The sequence below is a fragment of the Gopherus flavomarginatus genome, chromosome 9 (genome assembly GCF_025201925.1).
Source record: "Gopherus flavomarginatus isolate rGopFla2 chromosome 9, rGopFla2.mat.asm, whole genome shotgun sequence".
In the NCBI taxonomy this organism is placed as follows: Eukaryota; Metazoa; Chordata; order Testudines; family Testudinidae; genus Gopherus; species Gopherus flavomarginatus.
Genome location: NC_066625.1, coordinates 66,957,708 through 66,978,500, shown reverse-complemented (window position 1 = coordinate 66,978,500; position 20,793 = coordinate 66,957,708). Strand labels below are relative to the sequence as shown.

The 20,793-nt window shown below is 42.3% G+C and overlaps 1 protein-coding gene across 3 annotated transcripts in view; it reads left to right on the top strand.

Annotated features, from left to right (window-relative positions):
- The window catches only part of TEX9 (testis expressed 9), a 52,423-nt gene extending 33,311 nt beyond the window's left edge, over window positions 1–19,112 (top strand). For all 3 annotated transcript variants that reach the window (XM_050967992.1, XM_050967994.1, XM_050967995.1), the window contains 4 exons: window positions 5,276–5,449; window positions 13,599–13,733; window positions 15,523–15,657; window positions 18,531–19,112. In XM_050967992.1, the coding sequence (XP_050823949.1) occupies window positions 5,276–5,449; window positions 13,599–13,733; window positions 15,523–15,657; window positions 18,531–18,608 (522 nt within the window). In that variant the 3' untranslated portion in view covers window positions 18,609–19,112. The remainder of the gene's footprint in view (window positions 1–5,275; window positions 5,450–13,598; window positions 13,734–15,522; window positions 15,658–18,530) is intronic.
- Window positions 19,113–20,793: the final 1,681 nt, after the last annotated feature.

Below are 20,793 nucleotides of genomic sequence, written 5' to 3'. Positions count from 1 at the left end.
GTGTTGGAAGGTGCAAAACCCTAAATGGTTTGGGGCTAATTTACCTTAGAGATCGCCTCTCTCCCAGTGCAATTCTGTGATAGCTGTGATAACTGAGATTCTTCTTCAATTGGTTGTAAACAGATATTGCACTCAGATGCATACATGCCCAGTGTACTGAAGCCAGAGAACTTTGCTTAGCAGTACCTGTCAGGGCGGTGGTTGCATTATCTGGCCCTCATAGCAGCCCCTCCTATGGCTATACAAGTTCAGTGGCACTCCAACCCCCCTTGGTTCCTTCTCACCGCCCACAGCTTGTGTTGGAGCTTCCCATACAGATTTTACATCACACTTTCTGATGACAACAGTGAGATTATCTGTAAGTAGTTAATTAGTAGTATACTTGTAGCTATTAGTGCAGGAATTACTTCCATTTATAATGTTACATGATGCTGTGCCCTCACCAGGATTTAAGCATTGTCCTTTGTATGGGATGGTGTAAAGTGTGGGATGGTGTAAAGACTCACCCCTGCGGCACCTCTTGCTGATGACTCCTGGGAATTAGCTCATTCTAGGTCTGGAGCACCCTCTGGAGGCCAGTGATCTGCCTGTCCTCTGGCCTCTGTGTCCCTCCCTGGACCCAGTGCTCTTTTACCTGAGGTGCTGCCCCCTGGCAGTAACCCCTTTCTCTCTGGGTTTCCCCTCCCTGGGGAACCCCCACCCACTATCCCCACCTTGCCTCAGTATATGGCTACTGCCAGTTATCATCTAGTCCTCTGTGCCCTAGGGCAGACTGTAGTATCAGCCTACTCATCACTGGCAAGATTGGGTTTGGACCTGCTGCCTTTCTTACCCCTGGGCTGCTCTCTGCAACCCCTAGTACTCTTTGGCCTTCTGCTAGGCCACAGCCTGAGGCTTTCCAAGCTGGAGCTCCCCAGCTCCTCCATCTTTCCCCAGCCCTGCTCCACTCAGGTACTTTGTCTCCAATTCCTTGCAGCCAGGCCCTTCTCTCTCTCTACAGGCAGAGGAAGACTGTTTGGGCTTCTGGCCCACAGCTTTTTATAGGGGCCAGCTGGGCCTGATGGGAGCATGGCCACAGCTGAGCCTACTTTCCCCAATCAGCCCAGGCTTCTTGCCCCAGCCACAACCTTCCCCCAGGGCTGTTTTAAGCCCTTCAGGGCAGGAGCAGGGTAAGCACCCTGCTACAGGTGGCTATCATCCACGCAACCAGGGAGAGGAAGTTGGCCGATGGGGACTCCAGTGACTGTGGGGCTTGTTTCCGATCCTTGGTCCGTTCACGTATCCGGGCAGAGTTCCTCTAGGCGGCGTCCACTGGCTCCCTTGATGCCTTCGAGGAGCAGTGGGCGCTGTCCGGGGTTCTCTGCGCGGTGTCCCCGTCAGGTTCCCTCCTTCTGACCCTTTGACCTCACTCCTGTCCCTGTTCTTTTATTAGTTGTCCCCCGCACTCAGTGGGTTCTGTGGCCCTGTGGTTCCTCCCCTTAGGCTGGGGGAGGATCCTTTAGCAGTGGGCGGGCTTCGCCCGCCCACTTCCCAGACACCCAATAGGTACAGGTGGCTATCATCCACGCAACCAGGGAGAGGAAGTTGGCCGATGGGGACTCCAGTGACTGTGGGGCTTGTTTCCGATCCTTGGTCCGTTCACGTATCCGGGCAGAGTTCCTCTAGGCGGCGTCCACTGGCTCCCTTGATGCCTTCGAGGAGCAGTGGGCGCTGTCCGGGGTTCTCTGCGCGGTGTCCCCGTCAGGTTCCCTCCTTCTGACCCTTTGACCTCACTCCTGTCCCTGTTCTTTTATTAGTTGTCCCCCGAACTCAGTGGGTTCTGTGGCCCTGTGGTTCCTCCCCTTAGGCTGGGGGAGGATCCTTTAGCAGTGGGCGGGCTTCGCCCACCCACTTCCCAGACACCCAATAGTACAGGTGGCTGTCCCCCAAAGTGATCCTCCATATGTAATGTTTGCTGTGTCTTGGAGAGGGGCATGTTAAGGAAAAGTTCTCCATTTGTTGCTTCTTTATGGAAAGAATTCAGGTTGCTCAGGACTTATGTTTAAAATAGCACCTCATGGAACATGCCATGAAGTCAGTTTTGGTCCTGGGGCCTTTTGCAGATCATCAGGCCTGTCAGTCTTCTGAGCTGGTGCAGACCCCTGATAGGCTGCCAGATCCAGATTCTTCTCCTTGGAGAAGATGACACAGATCCCTTTCCCCTGGTGCCCTGAGGAGGAGAACTCGTAAAAACTAATCAGAGTCATTCCAATACTCAGAGAGATTCTTTCTCCTCTTCTTGGAGGAGTGCTATTCTGGCCATCCTCACTGGTCCTCTTTGAGTCATTAGCAACTTGATCCATTGTCTCTCCTTTCCTAAAAGACAGTTGTTCTTGTTGCTATAACTTCCACAAGAAGAGTCAGTGAAATGCAGGCCCTTATGGCAAAGCCTCCCATACACAGTTCTTCTAAAACAAAGTTTTCTTGAGGCTACATCCAAAGTTTTTGTCCAGACTAGTTTCACCTTAACCAGGTTATTTATATACCTGTATTTTCTAAGCCGCACTCACATGCAAATGAACAACGGCTTCATATGTTAGAACTCCATGCACCACCTCACATCTATCAAGAAAAGACCAAATAATTTATTCATCAATTGGCTTTTTGTCTCTTATGTGGATGGGATGGAAGGGCAGGTGGTCTCTGTGCACACAGTTGCCAGGTGGATAACTTCCTGTATTACTACAGCTTATGAAGTGGCTCAGACCATGTCCCCACAGATGTTATAGGGTAATTCGACAAGACCTCAGACCAATCTGATTGATTGCATTTGTCAGCAATGTTTCAATATTGGATGTTTGTAGGGCTGCAACATAGTCTTCTGTATGTACTTTTGAGAAACATTATGCAATTACTATGGCATCAAGTCAGATACAAACTTTGGAAAGGCAGTTCTGCAGTCACTATTTCAGTAGACTGTGAGCCCCACTTTCTACTAGACAAGTGAAATACATGTCTGCAACCACTAAAAGGAAAAAAATATACTGTTACTGTTCTTTAGGATGTGGGTGAAGACTGTATTCCATGAACCACCCTCTGTCTTCTCTGCATCAGTGTCCCATCTTAGATTCCAGTGTGAAGGAATTGATGGGGGTTGGGGTGGTACCACCTTTATATTGCCCTGGGTGGGGCTATAAGGGCCAGAGAATCACACCAACACCAGGCAGAGATGGGTCTACTTGACTGAGGACTCCTTACTAAGAAAACCAGGTGGGCTTTTCACCAGAGCTGATCCAGAAAATACAAGGGTGTGCTATCTGCCAGGAGCTAATACGTGGGCTGTGGACCCGAAACTGAAGAGAATCCTAAGGGGAGCAGGAAAGAATCCACTGATCCTGCTTCTGGAGAACAAATGATACTGCTAGATTTTCACTGAGACACATCAAGGAAGACTATGCCAGACTGAGGAAGATGCTTAAAGAAATGGAGGCTCGGGTGACCTTCATCATGATTCTACCCTCCTCAGAGGAGGAGAATGAAGGAGAGACAATGTGATGGTCAACAGATGGTTCAGGCAGTAGTTCTATAAGGGAGGGCTTTGGGATGTTTGACACTAGGAGGCATTCGTGGATTGAGGATTGTTCTCATGGGATGGTCTCCACCTGAGCAGAGAGAGAAATAGTCTCCTGCCCCTAGCCTTGGCCCCTAGCTGAGTCTCCTGCTCCTGGCCCCAGCCTCAGCCCCTAGCCACGGGCTCCGGAAGGGAATTTGGGTGTGGGAGGGAGCTCAGGGCTGGGGTAGGAGGCTGGGGCATGGGCTGTGGGAGGGAGTTACTGTGCATGAGGGGTTTCCAACCTGGGACAGGGAGTTCAGGGTGCGGGCTCTGGCCAGACGGGTCCCGATCGGCAGTGCAGCAGGGCTAGGGCAGACTCCCTGCCTGCCCTGGCTCCGTGCTGCTCACAGAAATAGCTGGCACGTCGAGCCCCTGGGTGAAGGCACGGCCAGGCGGTTCTAAATAGTGCACACTGCCTGTGCCTGCAAGCACTGTCCCTACAACTCCCGTTGGCTCTGGTTCCACAGGGACATGCCGTCCGCTTCCATGAGCTGTGCGGAGCTAGGGCAGGCAGGGAGTGCCTTAGTCCCGCTGCGCCGCCGACCAGACTTTTAACGGCCCAGTCAGCAGTGCTGACCGGATCTCTAGGGTCTCTTTTTGACTGGGTGTTCTGGTCGTAAACCAGACGTCTGGCAACCCTATGTATAAGTAGCATATAGGATATCATAACGTATAATTTTTACTGTTTGTTGACATTTAGGATATAGCAGAAGGCTGATTTCCTCCAAAGGAGGTTCATGTTAATATGTTTGTTTTTTTCCAGGGGTGTGGGGCAGGTTTGTTCTCTTAAAAGTTGAAGAAACTTTCTCCTCAAAAACTTTTGGATGTGGCATGATTTTTTTTCCCAAGTCTTTGGACTTGTCTGTATTAACTCTGATTTATATGACAATATTCAAGATATTTCATACTCTAAAGGAAAAAATTATTTCTAAGTCATAACATTATTTAAAATAGGGATGTAATTTGGTAAATAGGACATGAAAATTCAGCTGTTGCTGTATACCACTTGATTTTAAAATAAACATGAATTTGGGTACTTGAGGTATCCAAGAATGAGCTGTGATTGTAACTCAAAAGTCAATGATCTCACTAAAAGTTGGGAACTGATAACTTTTTTGTAGTTATGATGAAAATTCAGAGTATCCACCCTTTCTTTCTCTTAGTGAGATTCTTTTTAAACTTTTGTTTATATATATTCTCACAAATGTTACTATTCTGAATTTGTGTTGTAGAACATCTGCATGGCTTTACTATACAGGTTATTCTATAACTAATGATGGCTATTACAGTATTGTGCTGTGATCTTCCGTGCCTTGAACCTTCCATTACTGAAGTTTTATTTAAAGCATATATATAATTTGGCATATTGTTCAAATTAGACTAGACAAAATTTGGTAAAAAATTAAAATTTACTCAAGTGTTGACTAATAGCAAAATTTAAGATATTGTTTGTTTTGTTAACCAAACTGGATTGTGAACTCCACTCTGAGTTGTCAGATATTGCTTATGAGAGACATGTGGTTTTCAAAACTTTTTAAAAATTAAGACACCAGCGATCACAACAATATCTGCAAAAAACATGTACTAATGACACCATATTAAGTTGTGGAAAAATGCTCTCTCATCCTAAAACATTCTTAAAACATTCATTGATTTATAAATTTATGAATTATTGACTGACAGGATGATGAGAATCGGCATTTAAACTCTCAGGTTAAAGAAACTGAGGAAGAACATGCTAGACTCCAGCGAACACTCAGTACTCAACAGTTTCAAACTGAAAAGTACAAAATGCTGTCAGAGGAAGCTAACAGGAAAAGTGAAGGATTACAGCAACAGCTCACTGCAGTAGAAAAGGTAATGCAGCCATTCATTTCATTTCCTTAGCCTTACTTGAAGGAAAAAATATATAATTGCCACAAGTACATCCTTTACCTGAATTGCTTTACAGCAGGGCCAGCCTTAGGGAAAATGGCACCCTGGGCAAACTAGTATTTTGGGGGAAAAAAACCAAACCCCATCACTCCTGGTCCTCACGGGCTCCTTGGGCTTCCCCTTCCCCCCGCCCATCCATCACCTCTGGGCCCAGCTGCCTGCCCCAGTGTTTAATTTGTATTGAAAAAGATGCCGGAGGCTAGAGCTCAGCCCTGGCACAAATTAAGCACTGGCAGGGCGGCCTGATACTGGCAGGTGCTGACACCCAGCTCTGAAGGCAACGCCATCACCAGCACAGAAGTAAGGGTTGCATGGTATATGGTGTATTGCCACTTTCTGCACTGCTGCTGTGTCTTGTGGTGCCTGATGCTCAGCGTGTGGCTCAAGGAGGGCTTTGTGCTGTCACATAGGGGCTGCATCTTGCCAGAGCCCATGACCCTCCTAGCTCACCTAGGGTGCCATTACAGATTTGCGGGGGAAGAAACTTTAATCATGATTCCAAGGACTACTTAGGCACCTGAAAACTCTAAGGCTTTTTGCAGATAACAACTTAGGATTTAGCTGACGGGAGCACTGCATCTAATTGTTATATACATTAAAAATTACACACACACACACACACACTCCAATTAAAGCCACATTTAAAGTTTATATGTAAATTTAGAACAATCAGGAGATAATACAGCAAGATATTCCCAATCCCAAGCCTTGAGGTATCAGTTCTAGAGCTTTAACACAGCTATCAGAAACACACATTTGATACTTTATACACTATCTTTATTAGAGATACATAAAAATAAATAAAATCTGCTTAAAATCCGTGTTAATGTCATTATCTACTCTATTTCAGTCAATTGTTTTTCACTAAAAACATAATTTTAAGAAAGGAAATTTATATTTTTCTAATTATTTTGGCATTTATGTTTACCGATCACAATCATGTATGTGACTCACTGACATTTGACTCCATCATTGCTATTGGTATCATAGCTGGAACTGTATTTATTTTCATGCAGATTTTAAAGGTTTTTTAAAAAAAAAAAACAAAACAGATACAACTAAAAATACAATTTGAAAATAAGCAACCTTCATCTGCCCAGTATCTAAAGTTGTGTGTTTAGTTAATGTTTTTTAAACTGGCACTGCTAAGGTTAGTGCAAGCTAAAGTTACATTCTAGAAGGACACTTATTTGATTGTACCACTTCAAATAGTGAATGACAAAGCACAATATGATGATAAAAGTAATAATGATAATTACTCCAGCCAGGATATGTTAGGTATTTTAGAACTCACTACTCAAAGAATTAAATGTAAGCATGAGAGAGAAATAAAATTATGAAATGCACAGACCAGTCAAAAAAATAAAAACCATCACTTTGAAAGAATAAAATTACATAGAACATACATGCATTGCAGGAAGTATCATAAGTAACAACAACAATATAAGTATGTGTTGGCGGGATGAGTGTGAAACAGACAGCATGTGTGAGCTGGAGGACTGTGTGACAAGTTGCCCCTTTAAGAGAGCTGCTGCTCTTTCAGACACAGCAGCAGCTGCCAACAGCTCCCTCCCTCTCTTGGTGAGCCCTCTCCTCTCACACATACACCCCCACCACGCTCTGCGGAGATGCGGTACATAGGCCGGGGACACCCTCACATCAGCACCCTCCGCCCTCTCTCCCCCATACAGCAAATGGGAAGCTCCCAGGAGCAGTTTGCCAGGGGTGGCACCAAAGCAGGGGGCAGAGCCGCAGGGCTGCAGATGACAGCAAAGCAGCAGGGGGAGGGGCACCCCTGCTCCAGAGGTGCCCTGTTTATAACAGCATCTCTGGGCTTTTGCCCATTTTGCCCCTATGTAAGGCCAGCCCTGCTTTACAGTCAAATCTGCAGTTAATATACATACTGACTTCTGCTTATACTGATGCTGTACATTTTGATTTAAAGATAGTGTCCAGTCAGCCAATTTAAAAAAAAAAAATAGAATAGTTTTAGATTTTTGTCCCAGAGCCCCCCAATGGTTTTAAGGTTTTACAATCACATTTTCCTATATTTATTTTTTTCCTCATTCTTGTGTAGAACATCCCTAGAGGCAGGTGACACTGACTATACACAAAATACAGTCAAGCTCACAAATGAGGAAACAAAAAGTAGGAGAAATATTGAATTTCTCTAATTATTTTAGTTATAGCAACTGTAACAATACTAGATTTAAAATAAAACACCATTCAACATAGGGGTGTTTTTTTTGTTGGTGGTGGGTGGGTACATGGGGGTGGAAGACTGTATGTATGTGTGCACTTGCTTTGCTTTTATTTTTTGGTAAATTGACTGCGTCCCTTTAAAATAATCACACTCCGATTTTTAAGGAATCAAAACCAAACCAACCTGGCTCCAAGTACAAGCCACATATGCAAAGTTGTGAAGTGCCGGGTTATACCAGATGGCCCACATACACAGCTTTGTTTGTTTGGAACTTAAGCTAAGAGCAACATGTGTTTTTTTCTTTAATTATTCAGAGCTGGAGAGGTCGATTTTAAAATCAAACATATCTGAACAACCTGGAGAAAGTTACCTAAAAAAAAAAAATGATTAAATGAAAACAGAACACATAACTTGGAACGTAAACCATGTGTCCTTGGTATCAAACTACACTGTAGCAATGATTAAACATGCTTTCATTTTATTCTTATATGTTTAATAAAATGTGGCGTTGGCATTTTTAAACTACTAAGTGGAGAATTTGAAAAAAAAACCTGTTTTGTGCAAGTACTTCAAACCAAACCAAAAACAGTTACGGGTCTTGTAGGTAAATTGAATAAGGGTCCAGTCATCCTGACTATTGGTTTTGTCAGGAATGAGAATATTCCATTTTTGGAGGAATATAGTAATGTGTAATAGCAATAGTTGTCTACTGGGATTGAGGAGCCAGAGAAGAAAAAAGCCTGAACATTTTAGATATCAAAAATGTGTATACTGTATAAGTAAAAGCAGCAAAGAGTCCTGTGGCACCTTATAGACTAACAGACGTATTGGAGCATGAGCTTTCGTGGGTGAATACCCACATCGTTGGATGCATCCACGAAAGCTCATGCTCCAATACGTCTATGCATCCATGAAAGCGCATGCTTCAATACCTCTATTAGTCTATAAGGTGCCACAGGACTCTTTGCTGCTTTTACAGATCCAGACTAACACGGCTACCCCTCTGATACTTGACTGTATAAATAGTTATCTAGTTAGTAGTATAGTTCTTTAATTTACAAGTATTATTTTTAATGTTCTAGGGAATTAGCATTTATATTTTTAATCATAAACTTAGTTTTCACTACCAGTAAACCTGGATTTAAAAAAATCATTCTTGTTTTTAAATGGTTAAATGTCTTACAGACTTGATCTTTTGGTTTTGAAAGCTATTTGTTTTTTGGCAAAGTTTGTAGTACATTATTCAAGACTAATTAATATTTAATTAAAGAGAGATGAATGGTAGATATGTTTCAGAAAATTTGGCTGAATATCATAAACTGAGTCTGCACTATGTTGATCACAGATATTGAAAACTGACGTCTTTGGAGTCTAGAGAGTCTGTTTATGTGGGTTGGGATAGCATGAGTTTTGACCTCTTATTTTTGTTCCTTTGGCTTCATTTCTCTAAAGTAAAACTTTCCTTTTAATTTGTACTCTTCTCAGCACCCTTAGCAAGTGAAGAGCTTAACTTCTAAAAAAAATTATATATTGTTTGTCTCTGTTTCAATGTCTCAAACTTATCATATTCATGTGTGTACAGTGGATGACACTTGACATTGATTGTCCAGATGAATTTTAAAAGCTATTTTAAAATCCAGGTAATCTTTATGTGGTTGGTAATATTTAAGCCATACAGAAAATAGGTTGTGATGGGTATTTTCTTGATTCTTCTTAGCTCCCCAACAACTTTTGAGGTTTCTTTGCTTCCTCAGCTGCTCTTCTGTGTGTATGTAGACAGAGACTCACCAGCTGGCTTCCATCCTCTGTGCTGCTATACCTCACCTAAAATAATTTTGGCAATCTTCTTGTTTGTTCTGTTCTAGAGAGGGATGGTATCAAACTTCAAAGGGCTGCTACCTCCTTCCCTGATACAGGCACTACAATTGAATTCCACTACTCCCCAAACCCTCTGCAAATGTCACTTCCTCCCATTCTCTTTCACTCATTAATTCTTGATGAGTGAACTCTGTACTCTCAGGGAGAATGAGTGGTATGGATACAGGGGATGGGAGACAAACTTCTGAGTTCTGACTCCTTTAATTTCCTTTGGGCAAGTTACTTTACTCTGCCTCTGTAAAGGGGTTAATAATGCTTGTGTGCTTCTCAGGGCTGTGGCGAGGATTAACTTTTTGTAAAGCACTCTGAAGATACATTTCTGTAAGTGTTTATTTTTATCTGCCTCGTGGGGAGAGAATTCATGAGCAGTATAGCCATTGAATCACTGGCACTAAATACCTCCTTACACTTGTTCACATTTATCAAATTTAAGGGCCACAAAATACACCAGGACAGTGAAGAAAAGGAAGAAATGTTAGACCCTTAATTTGCTGACACAGTGAGTTGTACTGCAGGAAAACCTAGAATTACTGGTCTCAAATAATGGAGTACTGCTGGCAGCACTTCACAGTGCAGCTTGTCTACACCAGCAGTCCCCAGAGCTTTAAGGGTCAAGCCCTCACTTACCCCTGTCTAAACCCTCTCCACCTCCTACTGGAGCTGGGGCCGGGAGTGGAGCCACAGCTGCAGGGATGAGGGTGGGGGATGTGGACGGGGAAAGAGGGCCAAGGTTGGGGTCGCAGTTGCGGGTGGGTCTGGGATCGGGAGCAGGGCCAAGTCTAGGGGCAGAGCCACACCCAGGTTGTGGTACGGACTGGCAGCCAGGTGTGGCTCTGCTCCTGGCTTTACGCCCCAGCCTCAACCCCAGTCCAGGAACGGAGCTGTGGGTGAGGCTGAGGAGTGATGCAGGGCCAAGAGCAGAGCTGTGTAGGGCTGGTGACAGGGACAGGCATGGGGTTTGGAGCTGGGGATGTGACCAGAGGAGAGCTGGGGGTGGGGTGAGACTTGGTGGCACTCACTCCCTGCCCCCTTGAAGGCTGGCCCAGGCCCTACATGCCCCCCAGATGTTCCTCCACATCCCTCGGGGGGGGTATGCCCCACACTTTGGGGGCCTCTGGTCTACACAGACACACACACACACACACACACACACAAAGAGAGGTCTGAATGACTAGAACCCCAGACACAAATTGTGCATTTGCCTTAAGGAGGCAAAAACTGACTCAACAAGAACAATCTAATGAACAGTGGAGATGAGCAGGGTGCTTTGGTCCTTGATCTCACTTTAGCTAAACCCCAAAAATTCAGTGGACTTCAGATTCTACTTCTAACCCATTGCTGTTGAACTTCAGAGTCTGATATGCCTTCATATGAAACAGACTTTGTAAGTTTATTCCACCAGAAACACCTCTGGGATGCATGGTATGTAGGAAGAGACTATACCTTTATTATCTCATACTCCTAAGACACATTCCCGGATCTACATTTTTGTTCCCTCTCCCCCCGAATTTCTGTTCTGGCTGTTGTGAATATTGATATCTAAGGCCTCTGAGTTGTCCCTTTTGAGATTGCTCTGCTGCTGAGTAGTTTTAAAACCATTATCTGGCAAGTATCCCCAGTGCTTTTACCTTAGTGGTTTTTGAGCATGCTCAGCTGATGTCTTTCAACATTATTTTTGGTGGCAGCGCTTTGAAGTGTGAGTGTAGTCAGAGCGCCAGCGCTGGGAGAGAGCTCTCTCAGCGCTGCATGTAAACCACATCCCTTATGGGTGTAGCTTGCAGCGCTGGGAGCCGCGCTCCCAGCGCTGCTGCCCTGATTACACTGAGGCTTTACAGCGCTGTATCTTGCAGCGCTCAGAGGGGTGTTTTTTCACACCCCTGAGCGCGAAAGTTGCAGCGCTGAAAAGTGCCAGTGTAGCCATGGGCTATAGTTGTAAGAGCAAATGGAGAGATTGAACTCTTGTGTTAAAGTAACTGTAGAGGGGCAGTGGCGAGCAGTTTTGTTTTTAGTTAAACTAAATTAGGCTATGATCAACAAAAATATTTAAGAAAAAAATCTGAAAAGACCTGATGCAGTAATTCCCCCCCCCTTCTCCAGATACTTAATTGGAAAACATAATTCAATAGTTATAAATCATTTATGAAGAATTTGCAGAAATCCTGGTTACTTAAAAAAATAAAGTTCTGTTTATTAGGTGACAAGATATGAAAATACAATACAACCCTACTGAAAGATCTGCAAAAATCCCACTGCATCCTGTCACACTCTGATGCATTTAACCATCCTTTTCTTACATCGTTAGGTTAGCCGATAGCTTACCTACTGTGCAAGTGATATACAGGCAGTCCTTGGACTTACAACACAACTGGTTCCTGAAAATTGCATCGTAAGTCAAAATGTCGTAACTCGGAACTGCAATCCACTCCATTGCAGGACTGAGCGTAAAAGTTGAAACCAACGTCATAAGTCGAATCAGAGTGTCAGTTCAGAAACGTAAGTGCCATTCGTCTTAAGTCGAACATCATAAAGTCAAGGATTGCCTGTATCCTTTTATGCTACCAGGTTCTAAATACTCTATTCCAAAAGTTAGAATTTCACTTTAATGTGAAGTGGAGTATATGGCACTGAAGACTGAAACAAACAATTGACCTTATTCAGAGCTCTGCCATCTTAACATAAGAGAAGAGATGGTGGTGCTATGAAGAGGAACAGACTGTTGTGTTTGTTTAGTGCCTGAATATATATTTCTGAGTCATCTTACCTGAAAGTGTGTACATTCCAGAGGTAAAAAAAGTGAATCCTGCCTCAGTCTTGTATATGACCTGTTCACTGACACAATGTAGCGTAGTAGGGCCACTCTATTTGTCCAAAATCTTGGGGGAAGGAAATTTGGCGGTAGAATATAGGTGGTTTAGTCAGACTTTTTTTTTCTAGATTTCACATCTTCCTGTTCTCTGGGTCCAGCTTGGAGAAGTCAAGGATCCTTCCACTATCCATGTGATCCAGTGTTAGTTTGCCACAATGCTTTTCTATACAGATTTGTCATTCAGACACTCACATAATCAAGTCATTCATCTTATAGAGCTTCATTAAGGATAGCTTTCTAACACAAATGGCATACATTTAAAAAAAACCACCACCACAACCTCTTGGACTCAGCAGGGTTGATAGCAGAAGTATGAAAAAGTGGGGCAATGTCCCAAAAAGATAAATGTTAAGTTTTCTCCCTGAAATTTTAAAAGACATTACTCTTATCTTCTGGTTAAATGATTTAGCCTCTCTCTAGTTATTACTTTACAAAACCTGACTCTGCTTTCATGTGAATAAGAAGAGATGCCATTTCTGCCAGGCTACCATATGTTCTTGTCTCCTTCTGCTTTGTCTTAGTCTGTTAGTTTCATCCTTTGATCTCTATCTTTTACTCTGCTCTACATATCGCCACCTTTGCCTCATCCCCTCACCTTCGCCCCACTCACAGTAGCATCAAATAGTAGCATCAGAAGGTCAAGGCTATTCTAGATCTGTCTTCCAGACTAGACAGCACATCAATTTGTCTCAAGGGGATTTAAGTGTTGCAACATTGATTCAGTGTCTGTGGCCCATGGTGCATTTCTCTGTTCTCATTCATCCCTGGGTTAGTATTCAGATAGAAGAATTTCTGGGGGGGTGGGGGTGGGGGGATGAAAGTGAGGGAGGAGTCAGAACTATTCTAGCACTATAAAAGCAGGAGATGTGAAGTCCTATTCTGCAGGCCCAAACAAGATCAAAAAGGCTTTCTGCCATGTCCCTTGCTTTAACTTTGTGAAGGGCAGGGCGCCCTGGAATGGGTTCGTCCCGAGAGAGGGGCCCGAGCCTTGGAAAGCGTCGCGGTTCCGGCGGCGTCCGGTGAGCTCTCGCTGGCCCTTGAAAATCCGGGGGAGATGGTGTAAATCTTGCTTATAGGGGGATTCATTGATTTACCATTATTCAATACACTTTTTATTTATTTAGGAACTAGAGAATCTAAAGCGCATACAAAAGCAGGCTTCTACCCGTCAGAGTGCTACAGAAGTTCGCTTAAATAGGGCTCTTGAGGAAGCGGAAAGGTATAAAATGGAGCTGAATAAACTGAAGCAAAGCAATAAGGTACAGTAGTGGTTTTAAAAAATAAACTGATTTAAAAGTATAACCTCCTGTTGAAAAATGCTTTAAAAAAATCACCAAATGGCTTGATCCTGTAATAAGTGAGCACCCTCAACTCATGTATGACAATAAGAATTTGGAGTGGGGTTTGTCTTTCATAGACAATCCAAAGCTGGAAGAAGTTATTCAGGCAATTAGAATACTGTAACCAATCAGTTGAGTATCTGGACAAGCGTTCTAGTTGTATAGAGAATATTGCAACCCGTTGAAAAATGTCATATCGGTTATATAAAGTGTAGTGCTGGAGTTTGTGCCCCCCGCCCCTCAGTCTGCTTGAATTAGATTAGATTCTACATGATTAGAAATGGAAGGGGACAAATAGTATATTTCACTTGTAAGTGAAATAGTTCATGTTGGCAAAATTTGGCCATGTAACTGCAAAGCAGTTTATTTCTCTTGAATAGCTGTGTTGTCTTGTATCTAGAAAAAAAACTTCTCTAGGGAGTGTCTCTACTGCACCGGACTGCCAGACATTGGCATGTGGTAGGAAGACATGTTTAACTATTTGGAAATCCATCTCTATAACAAATTCTGGTTGATCTTATGGAATTATGAAATGTTACTATGAAAAACCAACTCTATCATGAATGCTTTTGTGTCTGTCCAGCGTTACTGACAGGCCAGGCACCAGATCACTCCAAAGTGAGGAAAGGGTATTTAAGGATAATGATAGTGCTTTGACCACACAAAAGTTATGAGAGAGTAACTGCATCCCTGAGGGAGGGTTATTTTGGAGCAGTGGGAGATTACCAAGCAATGAAGTAAAGGCAGGCAGGCATTGGAAGGGGGCATATAAAATAGGGAGTCACACCAGGAAGAGGAAGTGCTGGGAAGGCAAGAGAAAGGTCACTGAGGCTGGGGAAGGTGAGATTCCATGACATGAGCGAGAAGCTACCCAACATGAGGCAGGGGAAACCATGCCTTCCTGGACACAGATGCGCTCCCCCCACCCCAACTGCTAAGGAAGGAGTAACCTAGTGAAGAAAAATGCATGCAGGTTTTATTTTCTATATGATCTGTATTCATATGATTAAGTAAAAAGAGCAATAATGCATTGGATTTGTGCAAAGCATTGTGAGAGTTATATGCTTCACAATTATGATGAGCCTTGAGACGGAGTTGAACTATAAACCAGAAGAGTCACACCTTTGAGATGGAAGTTCTGGGAGGTGGTGTGTTGTTAGGTATGAGGAAGTGTCAAGAGTCACTCTAGCACCCATGCACTAGGCAGCTGAACAGTGGGTTTCTTCGCTTAGAAGGGCATGCCAGCTATTCTGCACCCTAAGTGTGCATGTAGTTCCCAAGACTGGGGCAGTGGCTGGACTCCATTCAGGCATTGGAGGCTTAAATCAGGGGATCAAGGGACCCAGAGGCTTGTTTACTGAGCAGTTTACTGAGTGGCTGAAAGGAGGCACCCAAACAGATCTCTGACAGCCTGAAAGAAGAGATACCTAGGTGGACATAGGTATGGATTACAACTGGTGATGCATGCTACGGCACACAGAAGCAATGCACATTGTGGTACCAGTATAAATTCTGCTGCCTTAGTAGCGCAGAAGAGAATTATCAGCTAGGTGTGGGGTTTTGTTTGTTTGTTAAGGGTATAAGTCAAAAGCTTTGGTAAAAGAATAGTTTTGATGTCTCTCTTTTTCTCCTTCTGAAAGATCACAGATTGCTGGTGTGTTTTCTTTTGTGCCTATTCTACAGATAACAGGTTGTTTTTGTCCTCTAGGACATAGCCAACCAAGAGCACAAAAAATTCGAAGAACTAAAAATAGCAAACAAGAGACTGGAGAAACAAAAAGGAGAACTAATGACAGGTTTCAAGAAACAGTTAAAGTTAATTGATATTCTGAAGAGACAAAAGGTTAGTCTATTAACCTAAAAGCTTAACAACATTCTCTTTTATATATTGATAGAGTTGCACACTACAGGTTGCAAATGCTAATTGTCAAGATTACCATCAGCATTTTTCTGGCAGTAACATATGAACTAACAGATCTTCATGCCCACAGTCTTCAATAAGTGGTATGTTTAGGCAATGTGGGTGGCTAGGCTTGCTGCTGTTATGGGGGTACAAGTAACACTGCTTGCTCTCTCTTTTTACCAAGAAATCCTGAAAACTGGACAGGTCATCTCTTGAATTGAATGTCTTGGCTTTTTGTCCCTGAATTGGAATGTGGTTAGTGCTGCTGAAAGCTGTATTGAGCAGTCCTGAGATCAATGGCCTCTTCCTTCACTGAGCAAATACAGCTTAGATAGAAGCAGCTTTCCCATGCTGTCCTGACAAGGCAGAATACCTCTTAAATTGGGAATTATGTAAAATAGAGCTTAGACATGTCAGCACCTTGGCCTTTCAGTACTAACATGTTACCTTAATGCAACAATGTTCTGTCCTACATGAGCTATTTCAGAAATGGTGTGGTCTTCTACAGATAACTTTGATTATGTTTAGCCTCCTAATCTATGACAAGAACTTCAGAAAGCTTATGCAAAATAAACTTGATGTATTGCATTCACAGGGAAAGATAGGTTGGATCATCCATACTATATTTGTTTGCTAAATTTGGAAGGGTACAATAGGTGGAAGTAGCCTGCAAGTCAGGAAGTGCGACCACCTTAGGAGTGAGAGAGAAGACATAAATGAAGCTAAATACTATCTGGAAAGAAGGCAGTTGCAATCTGCAGCAGTCAGCTTGCTTGGTGTTCAGAATGGTTGTCTTAAGGCTACCTCTGGTTATCTCACTAGATTTAGAGGACAAGTTCCCAGAGGAGAACATTTTGGAAAAGGCCTTATTTATAAAAAGGGATACAGGCAGAAGATCTCTTCAGCTTTCCGGAGCTGGGGGCTGGTGTATTATAGGAGTTATAGCTCTTTTTTTTTTTAATTGATATGTTTAGAGATTAAAATTTCAGATCTCTTTTCAGATCAGCTGCTTCTTGTGCTTAATGTTTACCACAGCAGACTAATTCCCTAAGAACACACTTATACTGAAAAAAACTTTTCTGCCAGCAGAAAAAAATAAAATTCACAAGGGACATTGATTTTGCAACCTTAAAAAATTAAAATCTAGGACTGACTGTAATTTTCTACTTAAAAAACAGTTTAAAGCGTGGGGATGATAAAAATATTAACCTCTGTAATGTGATCTGAAGCTTGGTCTCATCATATGGCATTTTTAAGGGGCTTTTACAGGCTTCAGTAGCTGCTGCCCATTTGAGTGGTAGGTTATGTCAAGATGGTGTGTGAAAACGCAAGGTCCTTATTTTTATGTGTTTACCACCATTTTTCCCTCTCAATCACCCTGCTATTTAAGTAATTATGCGTATTGGTCATGAGAAGACAGCATTTCTGTAAACTATTGAGATTTTGGTAGTTTATGTAATATACTTTGTTATAGCAGACTTATGGTCTAGTACAGTATCTTAAGTTAACTGTAGTACTGAAACTGCAGAGACAGACAGAATCTCTTCAATAGCTCGAAAAGTCATGAAAACCACTAAATTTTGTTTAGTAACCAGTATTGGGCTCCAACTGTCTAAGGCAGTCTGCTTTAGTAACTTGCTTTTTTAAAAAAGAAAACTGAAATGCACAGATAGAACAGAAGAATCTGCTGCTATTCTGAATAGTTCCTGTAGTAATCTTAACTGATAAGTATTTTTAGACTGCTCACAAGAAACATTTGTCATCTTAAACATGAATTTAAAAAGTTCCTAGAAATACAAAGCAGAGTTGAATGTTATGTTTTTGAAAGACAATGATTCTCTTATAAAAGCATCTCCAGTGTAGAGAAGTACATATAAGGAAAGGACCAGTGCTTAATTTGTAATGAAAGACAGAAAAAGCCAAACTCCCATCAATGGTGTGTGGCAGAGCTCTGACCTTGCCCCCGTGGGTCCTGCGCTCTTAGGCGGTTTATGCTAGCCTCAGTGGCTCACTGTGACTCCCCATGTAGCCCTTGTCTCTCTAGGACCAGGGTAACAGCCTACGGAGCCCTTTTCATCATAGGCCTACAAGGAGGTTGGTTAGAGAATTCCCTCAGTCTCTGTTGTCCCTGGGGGCTTATTTCAGAACAGTTTAGCCTCTTGTCCTGACAGGGGGGCCTTACTTCCCCTCCCAGGAGATGTTCCTGTAGTGGTGGGTTGGGGGGGGGTTCCGGCCCAGGGACCCTAATGGTAGCAGCTGTTGGCAGCCAACCTTTCACTGCCAGAGTTGCTACATTTCCCTAGGCCACTTCCCCACAGCTCTCCTGCTTCTCACCCTTACCTTCAGGCTCCCTTAACTATGGTTTGAGAATATCTTCATTAACCAGCCCTTCAGCTGCACTTCCTCTCCCCTGGCTCTTCTCTGCCAGACTGGAGTGAGCCCTTTTTATAGTATCAGTGGGGCCTTAATTAGAGTCAGGTGGTCACATTAGCTTAATAGCCTCACCTGACTCTTTGCAGGTTAATTAGAGTCAGGTGTTCTCATTAGCCGGGAGCAGCCCCTGGAACAGAAAACTGTTAATCCAGTGGCCAGTATAGCTGCCTTCTGCTATACCCAACTGGACTGGGTCTATCACAGGTGCAACACATACAAAAAGATAAATCACAATTTTTCTTTTTTTAAAAAAACTGTTTCATATTCCACTTCTGTTTGCATTAAGTTATCTAGGCTACAAATAACTTGATATAGCAAATGTAAAATCATCTTCTCTTATACCCCTAATTGTTTAATTAAATTATTTTAATCTTTTATAGATGCATATTGAAGCAGCTAAAATGCTTTCTTTTACTGAAGAAGAGTTCATGAAAGCTCTTGAGTGGGGAAATTCCTGATGCAGTGTTTAATACCTTGGTTTGAAAATCAGTTCTGATTGTATGCTGTTTTGAAAGTATTAATATTTACCACAGATGTTCAAATAGATAGTTTTAGATTAAGCCTGCTAAAATTGATCAATTTTTAAAAGTTATATGATAAACATTTTAATGTTTGATTGTAAATAGTTTTGTGTTGCAATATACGTTGAAATGGTGTTAGTCATCAAACAATTTAGCTAAGTGGTCTATATCCTCACAGACTGTAATGGGTTAGGCAAGCTGTACAGAGAGAACACACTATATACACATCTGTTTTTGTTACCAATTTTCTGTTTTCATACTGATAGTTTGAAACTGTAGTTGAGATAAGATGAAAAACACTGCTGTCCAAATAAAAGGTAATGTTTATATGTCTCAGAAAAGTGAGGTGATAGTTCAAAAACCTCATTAATGGGGAGGAAAATTTTACAACTTGGACATAAAAACATAAATTTTATTGTAAAAATAAAGGTTTGGGAACTACGTAGGGACAATGTTTGCTGTCCATCCCGCCTTAGTAGATCTTCACAGTCTTAGCTGGGTTGGAACATTAAATATATTAGTGGATGCTGGTTGTCTTGATATACAGAAAAGTTGATAACTTGCCATAGCAATTAAATCTTGATGTCCGATAACGCATACAAAAATTAGTTCGCTAACATGGAAGTATTGTTTAAAATTGCATCTGATGACTAGAGGCAAGATCAGATGCCATACTTTTATTTTAAAAAGTGATAAATATTGGCATCAATGTAAAATGAAAAATTCTCAATTTTCAGCAATATTTAATAAGTTAAAGTGTCTGCTGAAACATTCGAAGTTAAATATTCTCTTGACCCTATCCATTTCTCCTATTTTCCTAAGTCCTCCTAACTTCATATACTGTTCTCAGTCCCAGTTGGTTCCTATAGCATTATTTTTCCATATTAAATGCACATGGCTGTGTAAATGTTTGATGAAAGTAATGGTCATTCTTAGCATCAGTCATTTAGTGTTCTGTACATTACAGTCAAACCTAAAGCACAATGAGGAGAGCAGACCGCACTGTGCTAGGTGGTATACAGAGACATGATCATTTTGTAATCTTAGTACAATAATCAAGAATAAATGGACAAAACTGACTATAGGTGAATCAGCTATTCTGTGTATGTTCAGAGTAATGACAGGCATGCACTAAGTTTGTGCTATTTCTGTCACCCATTATTAAATCTAAGTGGTTTCTCCTGCAGCGGAGGAAGCTGTCAGGGGGAAACAGGAAATGAAACTGTCTGAGAGAATACAGGTTCTTGAGGAAACAATGGGGGAGTATTAATTGGGGAATACCCCATGTGACTCCTGTGAGGCTGCCATGGTTACTCTTTCCAAACCAATACCAAAGATATCAAAGAGGATATTAAAACTGAAAATGCTGGCCTAGGGAAGAATGGGGGTGGGAATTGTCTGCAGCTGTCTATGGGGAAGATACTGAGACTCCCTGAGAAGACAAACTAGTGCAAGCCGTCTGTCTCTCCCAACCCAGCAATAGAGAACATTGTTCTGAAGTTTCCAAGAAAAGATATGGTATAGTTAAGACCAATCCATATAAGCTTTTATTTTAACCCTTTGTGTGTTGTTGTTTACCTTTGGGTGACTAAACAATGCTTTGTTTTGAATTCACTCTAATCAGCTGCTCTAAGAAGGGTTTTACAGGTTCCAAAGTGAATTAAGTTAAGTTAAATTAAGGCCATTTTAATTCTGAATGGGTGTCGACCAAGGGATAACTAATCACTTCGACGTCATACCTTTACTTAATTCAGATTAATTTTCCTCTGTGGACAAAGCCCAACTGCGGATAAGACTGCATAGTACCATGCAGAGGAGTGAAAGTAGTGAAACCTGTCCCCAGGTGCATTCTTGGAAATAAAAGTTGGCCTTGTCCTATGATTGTGACAATACTCTTTCATAAGCTAATAATGTAACTGGAATTCCTATCATCTGTCCGTGAATCAGTTTCTAAAGTGACAGGTTTCAGACTAGCAGCTGTGTTACATCTACCAATGTGGTATATGCCATCATGTGCCAGCAATGGTCCTCTGCCATGTACATTGGCCAAATCAAACAGTCTCTACGCAAAAGAATAAATGGGCACAAATCTGACATCAATCATAACATTCAAAAACCAGTA